At 47.1% G+C, this 10,183-nt stretch overlaps 1 protein-coding gene and 1 pseudogene across 1 annotated transcript; one reads left to right on the forward strand and one right to left on the reverse strand.

The window, feature by feature from the left end:
- Window positions 1-1,760: 1,760 nt before the first annotated feature.
- Window positions 1,761-5,162, reverse strand: LOC101785238. Its single transcript, XM_004983369.3, has 4 exons — window positions 5,079-5,162; window positions 2,539-3,879; window positions 2,315-2,424; window positions 1,761-2,201 (listed from the first exon to the last, which is right to left on the reverse strand). The coding sequence occupies exons 2-4, from the start codon at window positions 2,915-2,917 to the stop codon at window positions 1,773-1,775; spliced, it is 918 nt and encodes a 305-aa protein (XP_004983426.2). The 5' UTR covers window positions 2,918-3,879; window positions 5,079-5,162; the 3' UTR covers window positions 1,761-1,772.
- Window positions 5,163-8,782: 3,620 nt separating this feature from the next.
- LOC101763677 overlaps window positions 8,783-10,183 on the forward strand; it is a 12,058-nt pseudogene continuing 10,657 nt past the window's right edge.

The following is a 10,183-nucleotide window of genomic DNA, read 5'->3' on the forward strand; positions in this document are numbered from 1 at the left end:
CCGACCCAGCTTCCCCCAGGCTGGACCATCGAGTGGGATCCTTCCTCGGACGGCGAAGGAAGGAGTTTTTGATGTCATGATCGGCTCCGTCATGATGTCATGTATCGACGTTTAGCTTCCGCTAGTTTTATTTGACTTCGAACCTTGCAAATTTCGGTCTAAATTCGAAAACTCTGATGTAATAAAATGTGGAACTATGTTGTCATGATGGAATGTTGTAACCTCTGTGCTACTCACCTTCGCGTGAGCGATGCTTCTCGATCCTGTTATGCGGTTTATCGGAGGAAATCCGACGGTCGACCAAGTTGACTTGCTTAAAGTGCATAATCGCGTGTCAAGCGACTTCAATGCATTTTAGTCAGGTTAATTTGGGCGGTTCCGCCACAGCGCTAGGGCACGGCGATGATCGGAAAGTGGGGGAAAATGGAGAGGAGGCTGAGGGGATTTGATTCCCCTCCTTACCTCGGACTAAGATGGCTCCGCGATGGCGGGCGGGAGACTGCGGGAACGGCACTGGAAGCATAGGAGCGAGGGGAGTTGGTCGGAAGCTCGGTGGTGGAGTCGAGAGTGGAGCGGAGGGCCTTTTATAGGCCGAAGGCGAGGGAAGGGGCTGCCGATGAGCGGCGCACAGGAACGGTGGAGTTAATGGCCGCCGGGATGCTCGGGAACAGGAAGCGCACACAACGATGGCGTGACGAGGTGGAGCTCCGCGTATGCAGCGTGGCGAGGCTGGGCTCGCGCGGAGGTGAACAGGGACGTGGTGGTGTGCTAGAGCGGTGATGCGCTTGGACGGCGTGGTCGGGCGCTGGCGGCGAGCTGTTGGTCTGGCACGGCATCGTCGAGGCGCACCAGGCGCGGTGACCGCGACGAGCGCGCTCGCGTCGGGGAGGTCGGGGCGTGGTGGTGCTGTGCGTCGGCGCGTGCGGCGGGGTGCAGCGTTAGCGCGACGTCGCGCGCTGGGAGGGGCAGGCGGCAGGGACGCGTGCCGGCGCGCGGTGAGCAAGCGCGGCGGCGAACAGGGTGCGGCGTGCGGGGCTGGCGCAGGGGCACGCGTGAGGGAGGAGCCGGGCGCTGGGCAGCGATGTGCTGGGGTGGGTGCGCTGTGCAGGTGGGGCCGGGGGCAGGCGTGGGCCCGGGGCCAGAGGCAGGTGGCGTGCAGTAGGGGAGACAGCACCGAGGCCGGGCCATGGGAGCAGGCGTGTGTGCCAGGGAAAGGAGGCAAGCACAGGTGGGGCCGGTACATGCGACAGGGGGGAAGTGATGCATGCAAGCGGTAGGAGACCAGGGGCGCATGTGCGCATGCAGGGGCCAGCAAGGGTGCTGTGTGCATGAGAGCGGGGCACAACCAGGAAGAAAGAAATAAAATTAAAAAAAATATCGGTGCATGCATGCATGCGGCAGGGGAAAAAGAAGCAAGGTGCAGCACGTGAGAGAAAAAGGGAGGAAAGGAAAAAGAAATGAAAAAAGGAAGGGAGAAGAAGAAGAAAAGAAAGGAAATAAGGAAGAGAAGAAAAAGGAAGAAAAAGGAAGGGAAAAAGGGAAGGAAAAAGAGAAAAAGAAAAAGAGAGACGGCGGCGATTATGGATTCGGTCGCGGGCACGCACGGTGGTCTTCCGTCCAGCACGCGACTTGACTCGCGAAGAGATAAAAGGGGAACACGGATGGATGGTGATCGGCTTCGGTGCCAGGACGGAGAACTTGCCGGGAAGACTGGATTTTAGAGAGCTCAAGCAGTGAAAGATTTTGAAAGTGATTTTTTTTAGTGAGTGATTTTAGTTGGTAAATTTTACGATGTTACAGACAGCTTTGCCGAGCCGTGGCCTCTTGGCACGCTTTGAGCATGAAGCTCTGGATGACGCATTCTTTTCGTTCAATGGTTGTTCGCCATTGCTTTCCTCGCGCTCTTCCTCGGATGACATGAACTCTTCATACTCCAATGGTTTAATTGCTTGCGTCCGAAGTCCTACCTCATCATTGCTGTTGGCTCGTGCCATAAGTAAAGCATGATTTTCAGCTCGTTGCGCATCGTTGCGGAACATGCCCACCAGCCATTCAAAAGGTTCATCTTCGTTGGGAAGATATGCAAGTACAGGATCTCTCTCTGCCAGTTGAGCTTTGGCTTGTATCCTTCTGTTGACTGTCACAAATATTGAATCCTCCAACTGCTTTCTCTTAACCCAAGACGGCTTCTTTTTATGGATCTGAAAACAGATCACAGAAGAGGAAAACAAAAGTTCTTAGTTGCACAAATCAAATACAGACAAGATGAAGAATCTAGTTTTTTTTTCCTGAAATTAACTTGTCACTGTCTTACCACTTCGATCCAACTTTGCTCATAGGCCAATGAGCCACATGTTAACTTCAATATTCTCTCTGCCATTGTGCTCAACTCTGATTCACCGCCAAATAACTCCCACCAAGAAACTAAATATAGGAGAGCAAGTCAGTTAAACAATTAGACCAAACATGGTACGTTGTTGCAGATCAGGACAAACAAATAGACAAATATCTACAAGCTTTTGTCCTGGAGAAAATTACCGGGATCAATATTTATTTTAGGATTATTTGCATAAACTGACAAAAAATCCTGTGAAGCAGCCCTGTAAAGCTTCAATTGAGTGACAATTGTAACTCGTGTAGTTGGATCTTGGTAAATGTTACGTATACACTTATCTAGTGCATCTATGAAGATTTCTGACTTGTCAATTTCATCTTTGTTTTGGTAGTAGAAGAAAGGATTCAGATAGTAACCAGCCAGGTGCAATGGTGTCAATTGGTCAAGATCTGATCTAAAATCTATATGCTCCCAAATTGGCAAATACTGCTCCTCCTTGTTTTCACAGCGCAAGAAAATTTCCTTCTTAGCATTTGTAAGGTCACCATATATGTATCCCATAGAAGGTATGCCACTACCCATCCTCCTCAGAACATCCACGAGTGGTTCAAAACAGTTTATAGCATAAAGCACCCTATCTCAGAACTCATTGCTCACTACTAGATTATAGAACTTCTTGCCCGCAGCTCCCTTCGACAACTTACTGTCCTCCCATTCTTTAGAAACAAACATAGTCTTCAACTCAATCCTCTTATCATAAAGGCTTCTCAAGTTCAAGCCGCAAGTAGTGTAATAAGTGATCCCAACAGGAACTAAATCATGTTGGCCGGTGTACTGACGGGTCATGTCTAACAAACGTGTTTGGCCATAAATGAAAGCAGTGAGTGACTTCGCCTTCGTAATTGTATTCTTGATCAAAGGAATTTGTCCAATGTCTTCAAGAATCAAGTCAACACATGATGCAGCACACTTAGTCCAAAATATGTTGGGCTCTTTGCAGTAAGCATCTTTGCCTCCCGCTGTTGTGAATTAATGTTTGTCACAACATGCACCACGTTTTTCTCACCGACTTCTTCAATACAAGAGTCAACTAGTTGAAAAACATATGCTTCACTCTTGCCGTCTGATGGTAGGAGGATGGAACGGAGGAAAGACACACCTTGTGAACAATGGACTGCCAAGTTCAACATGGGCCTCCCACTAGCATCACACTCTCTATGAACCATAATAGAGCATCCCTCCTACGCCCATGATTCCTTCAATTCTTCAATTGAATCATTAACAGCCAAAACTTGTCTACGTGATAATGGCCCATCAAGCTCATAAAGAGAGGGTCCCCGCAAACCAGGGTCAAACTGTGCAATTGCATCTAGCATTAAATCGAAACTCTCTAAGCACACTGTATTAAAAGGAATCCCAGCTTCAGAAAACCATGTGGCAATTCGTTCAATAACCATTTTCCTCTTCTTTCCCATCCATTTCGTGCCACTGGATGTTTGTGCATCTAGCCCTTTCTCCATTGCATAGTCTGTAGTTCACACAACCTTCAGGAGAGAAAACAAAAAAACAAACAAAGCATGCGTGACTAAATTTGCCGAATTTTTGCAAATTAGATTGTAGAGAATTTGAAAGAAAATTTGAAAAAACTGGAACTTAGTTGTTCACAGTAGGCAGCAGGTTGCGGCCACATAGTGCATAGAGTGGATGGTGGGGCTCATTCAACAAAATACTAAATGCATCATTCATGACTACAGATAGTTAAGAAACCTAGCGAAAAGGACAAACAAGAAAAATCTACCAAAAGCCTAGATAAAAGCTAAGAAGAAAGAATACATGAAGAGACAGTTTGTGACAGGTGACACAAAAGTTGAATGTTACATCATTTGGCCATACTTATATCGCACAAATTAAACTCCTAAGAGAACAATCCTCATGGTCATGGATCATGGAAATATGGATTCCAGGCATGAAACATTTCTTCCCATTTATTCAAGATCACCTCATTAGTAAACGCCACTACCATGAACTACTAATATATGTGAGGAAATCAGGAAACTAACAGCATTATAATATCATCTCGAGATCTGACCAGATATAAGCTCCATTATCTACTAATCAACCAAGCACAAGATAACATAGCCTACAACACCATGATTCATCTGCTAGTGCAACTCTATTTTCTCCTACATATCATCAGTAATGCGACCTTGCTCTACACATACTCAGTCAAAAAAGATCTCAAAACTTCCAACCAGCTGCATAATTGCGAAACATGTTGAAAGGAAAGTAAATGGTTCTTCCAAACAACGAAGAAACAATACATGTCAAAAGGTTTGTGGTCACCGTCAGGCATCATACATCACCTAACCACGCTGCTTCCAAGACGACGACATCTCAATCTCGCCGTCAACAGGCGAACATTCTTCCCGCCATCATTTGCACAATCCAATCATCAAGAGGGCCATTCCACTCAAACCCTTGCCCACATCCCCAAAACTCCCAAAATGTACGACCTAATCTGCATCCATAGCTAATCTACTACCTTCACGAGAGAACACAAAAGAGGGGGAAATGAAATCTTTGTCTTCCAGAACAATCCGTGTGGAGAGCACGCAAGAAAACAATCCGGCACAAGAATCGGCGCCCCGCATTACACAGTTCTTTCGCAGCAAGATTAACCGGCCGGACGAACAGATTAATTACAAAAAAGGGGGCTGCGAGGAATGGGGGTTAGGGAACTGACCTCCGGGACGTAGAATGAGGAATCGGTTCCGGCGCCGCGGCGGCGGCAAAGGTAGGGTAGCCGGAGCCCTAGTTGAAAATGTTCTTGGCGACTACCGACTAGTGAGGCTGCTGCCGCCTGTGGGGGACTGGGGAGGAAGCAGCGGAGGCCGGACGCAGCGAGCGAGTGCGCGCAGTGGTGGGCTACTGGGCTCATCAGGGACTCGGGGTACGCCGGGCTGGGCTGGGCTGGGCTAAGATTGGTAAATGCAACGCGGCGCAAAATACAATTTTCTCTCATATGAAATACAAACCTCCGTTCACAAATACTATAAATTTGACGACTTACTGTTTAATGTCTGACTTTTAATTTTTCTCACGTACTCATTGTTAAGAACTTTTCAAATGCGTAGTGTACTTAAAGTATATTTGACAACAAATAAATGATACTTCCATATTCTAATTAACTAGTGGAGTCCACATGAGCTTTGGTTTATCCCGCATTCCTGCCATCTCGTTTTGAGAAAATGACGTGCTCAGCAAAAAAGGTGAGAGTGTTTAACTGTTTGTTGTCATCTCATCTCTATACGAACACGACCCTGATATACTCCACCTCATCAATACCTTCTCTAATTTTGTATCAGCCTTGTCTGTCTTTTATTTCTTTTCTTTCTTTTTGTGTGAAAGTATCACTCTCTATGGATTTCTAGCTACCATATACTATCATGCTTGAGGAATCTAAAGAGAATTGCACACCCGTTAAATTTTGTTATGAGTCCAAATTTGGATGTTGCCCCCACCAATTCAGTTTGAAATCGACCAAATCACTTATAAATTATCAGGTTCTCTTCCTCATGACGGTACATTGTACAGCTCCAGTGTTTGCTCATGCCATAAGTGATGTCGGCAAATTGGGCTGGAGCACCTCGGTCGCTGTCAGCGCATCATAAGCTGCATGAGAGAAACTAGCAGAGGACGAAGGGACTTAGGGGAGACAGAGCGGGCCGGAAGGAGTATCTAGCAGCAGCGAGAGTACGTCTACCTTTTTCAGCTTTCTTTCGGACATTCAACCAGCTAACAGATGACATCAAAAAATTGCTGAAATGCATGAAAGCCACGACATCCAAACCCCCTTCAAACTAAACTAGGGACGTTATTTGCAGCCCGTTTAAAATTCGAGGGGGTGTACTAAATAAATAGATGGGTTTTAGCTCTACGGTGAAGTTGAACACTAGGTGGCCAATTAAATAAATGATGATCATCAATATGCATCCCAGAAGTACTAGTTTATATCGAGTTCATCAAGGTGACATCGCCATAAAGGGAGCTAGTCTAGTACTGGGAAATTAGAACGTCTTCAACAAACGTCCTTCCATAGGGTTTCAAACTCGGCTTTGTAGGTTCTGTGGCTTCAGGTTCTGTGCCAACACCTCCTCTGCATCTCACTGCAGGCCGCGTCGCCAGCTGCACCGGCTGCCCCATGGCTACCTCCTGCTGCTGCGTGGCCAGCGGTGAAACTTACAAACATGACAAGGCTAATCAAAGAAGACAAAACCATATCAGACGAGAAGGCACGAAAGAGAGATCAGGATCAGAGCAAAGAAGCTGCGAAATGAGGGGAGTAGAAGATTTCTGAATAGGCAGAAGAGAAGGGCAGAAGTTCAAAATGGAGCTGGATTGGAAACCGCCGCGGTTAAGAAATTGTAACCTTCCAAATAGGAACTAGCCAATCCATGGGCGCAAGGAACTAGCCAATCCATGGGCGCCCACTCCCCTGCAAGAACCATTTTCTTGCTTGCAGTATTTGCAAAGGCTACAAAATTTAATCATTTGTTCTGCTCAACACCTGAACAAAATGGTTAGAAAAAACTATCCGAAGAAACACAAACCAAGGGAAGGATCAGCTTGTGTTGCCTGAATGCACCTGAACACGACGCATGACATTTTTTTTATCATATTTTGAAGCTAGAAGCCTAAAATATATATGCCCAAGGCCATTGAAGAACCACTAAAAAGAATTAATAGTAACATCGTTGATATAGAATATGGAAATAGCTAAGATAATCAACACTCGCAGCCACCTCTTGAATTAAACACATATGCGCAGTATGTTAACATGGTCATGTCTGATGCTCTAAGAACAACAGCTGAGACGCACGCTATGAGATTATTTTTTGGAACATATACATACTAACAGTTAAAAGCACAAAGGAAGAGGAAAATTAAAATGCCTCATAATATTTCAAGAGCTATTAACACTGTTAAACTACATGGACATCATACTTGGACCAGGAACGAAAGGAAAAATTATTAACGCTCTAACTGAACTCAAAACAGGAGTGAATCATTCAACATGTACATAGGCAATGCTAACATGATGGTCTCGTAAGTATCCTTGTTCATAGAATAAAAATGCTTACCAATGCAATCGGGAATATATATTGAAAAAAGATGCAATGATTTTATCATCTTGAATAAGCATTTCATCAAGCAGTGCAGGTACTGGCAGCAGAAAGAACAACAAAATCACCTCGTCCATGACGACCGTGGCTGGGTCAACGGGCGGCAAGCATGGCCCGCGAGGCAGCGCTGGTGGCACAAGTGCACAGTGCCTTGGCGACCTCGGTAGCAGCGCACGGAGCAGGAAGCACAGCACGGGCAGGCGCAACCAGACGCACGCAGAGAAAGGATTGAGGATGGAAGAGGGAGGGGAGAAGGGGACCAACCCGGTCATGGACCACACACATGGCAAAGACGGCGGTGTGAGCTGCCGGCTAGTGCTCTCTTCACCACTCCATCACCGGCAGTGGCTGCGCTGACTATGGCCCGTCCGGCCAGTCCAGCACTTGTGTCGCCCGCACTACCGACAGACCGGCTGAGCCCGCGAGGTACGCTGGCGGGTCATCCCATCCATGCCGACTGACCGCACCATCAACATCGCCCGCGCCTCCGCGGCAACGACCAGCGCCAATCGGACCCGCCTGGCCGGCCGTCCGCATCGGCATGGTGACTGACAGAGGAAGAAACGAAGTTGGGGGCTCGGGGCCAGTGGCGGTGGATCCATCAGAGGGCAGTCAAGGGCGCCCGATTTGTGGCGGATGAGGCGGAGCGTTGGGTTGGAGAAGGCTGGAGACGGCGCGAAGCAAGGGTGAGGAGGAGGCGGCGGCGTGGGACTGGGAGACAACGACCGCGAGCCGAACCAGCGCAGAAGATTTCTTCGTCGGACAAGGACGATGCACATGCCTCCCGCGTGGGACACCCATCCATAGCGCGTAGAACGGACGCGACCGGCCGACGATGCGAGAGGAGACGAGGATGACAGGAAGGAAGGAGAGCGCTTCTGCGCAAGGCCAGGTGAAGCAGAGCACCGAGCAGGGGCAAGGAGGACGCCCACGCAACTAAGACGTTAGATAAACGACAATCTCTGAGTGCCGTTTCGAACAGAATACTTAGACGTTAGATAAACGGCAATCTCTGTGTGCCGTTTCCCATGGGCAAGAGGAACCGAAAAGGCGGCAGAGATGGCTACCTGGAAAAAAACCAACTAAGAAGTTGCGGCCTTCATGATTACTGTGTGACCATGAAATATTCGATTGGAGTGCCAATTACGGTGGATAGCATTGCCCATTACACTTACACTATATATAGACACAGCTGGCCCTGCTACCTGCAACCATATATAACTCCCTAAATTGTCCTGACCATTCTGTACCCATACAACACCAAATGACAATAATACCCTTGGTCCTCTTGCTAATTTCATGGATTCTTTACCTTCAAGCTCATGCGACGCAGCACGGAGGCATCTCCCTGAAGTCTCAACAAAATGACAAGTACATCATTGGAACAGGAGGATATGGCAAAGTGTACAAAGTAGAACTTCAAGATAGTAAGCTGGTCGCTGTGAAGAAACTTCATTCTAATGAGGACGAGGTGAATGATGAAAGATTTCGTAGTGAAATTATCACAAATCCGACGGCGAAGCATTGTTAAACTGTATGGACTTTTGCTCCCATCCAAAATATAAGATTCTTCTCTACAATTAAACATTGAGCAGGGAAGCCTCCATATCACCTTACAAGATGAGGAGTGTAACATCCGCCCGCCAAAGCCGCACCGCCCAACCCTTCTAAGGGGCGGGCACGCATACACATAGCAACTTCCTTACACTTTTGTCCTCACTTCATGTAAAAGGATTTACCTGAAGGTGATATGGTTGGTAGATAAAGATTTATAAGTTGGCTCCACCATTGCTCAACTAGCAAAGTGGTACTAAATATGCGCACATGCACTCATGGGTCACTATTGGGCAACAATCAAATTGGGCCGGGTGTCACAAGGAGCTGGTCAAAGAATTCGATTTTGGCATAAGAGAACTGCTCTTGTTGAAGATGTAGCTCAAGCGATAGCTTATTTGCACTACGAGTGTAACCCACCAATAATCCATCGAGATATCACAAGCAACAACATCCTGCTTGATACAAGATTCGAGGCTTATGTCTCAGATTTCGGTACAGCAAGGATTTTGAAACCTGATTCATCAAACTGGAATGCACTAGCTGGGACATATGGTTATATAGCTCCTGGTACATATTTTTTCTCTTCTCACATGCAAATTGTAACTGTATCTGTACAGTGATTCCTAACTTGAGTGTTCCATTGTTGTGCACAGCTATCCTACACCTCTGTTGTGACAGAGAAATGTGATGTTTACAGCTTTGGTGTGTTTGTGCTTGAGGTGGTGGTGGGGGGAGGGGGGGGGGGGGGGCGGGTTCCTGTTCTTCGATTCCTCTCTATTCTCTCCTAAACACCCCTCTCGACAAAGGATGCCTGCTTTCACTTTGTATACGACAAGTAACCATGGCCACATGACCTGCTGTATTTGGCTCCAGTTGTATCCATGTACGTTCCCTGGAAAACTTGGTCTACCTTAGCAGGCTAGAATTGTGACTACTCTCGACAACTTGTTCTTCTGGATCTGAGTGTGCTAGAGATAATATTCTGCTTGTACTACTCTTACGGAGTCACACAATTATATGTAACATTAAGTTGATCATGTCTTCATAGATTCAAAAAGCTGGGAATGTGCACGCGATGTAATGATCTAGTTCTCACTCCATACTCACG

Source organism: Setaria italica, chromosome IX, assembly GCF_000263155.2.
Source record: "Setaria italica strain Yugu1 chromosome IX, Setaria_italica_v2.0, whole genome shotgun sequence".
Classification (NCBI taxonomy): domain Eukaryota; kingdom Viridiplantae; phylum Streptophyta; class Magnoliopsida; order Poales; family Poaceae; genus Setaria; species Setaria italica.

Excerpts from the sequence above, each read along its gene's own strand:
- LOC101785238 (XM_004983369.3), bottom strand. The coding sequence starts at position 2,917 with ATGGGTAGTGGCATACCTTCTATGGGATACATATATGGTGACCTTACA. Across the intron at positions 2,425-2,538 it reads TAAAATAAATATTGATCCCG|TTTCTTGGTGGGAGTTATTT; the intron begins GTAATTTTCTCC and ends TCCTATATTTAG. Across the intron at positions 2,202-2,314 it reads AGCAAAGTTGGATCGAAGTG|ATCCATAAAAAGAAGCCGTC; the intron begins GTAAGACAGTGA and ends ATCTGTTTTCAG.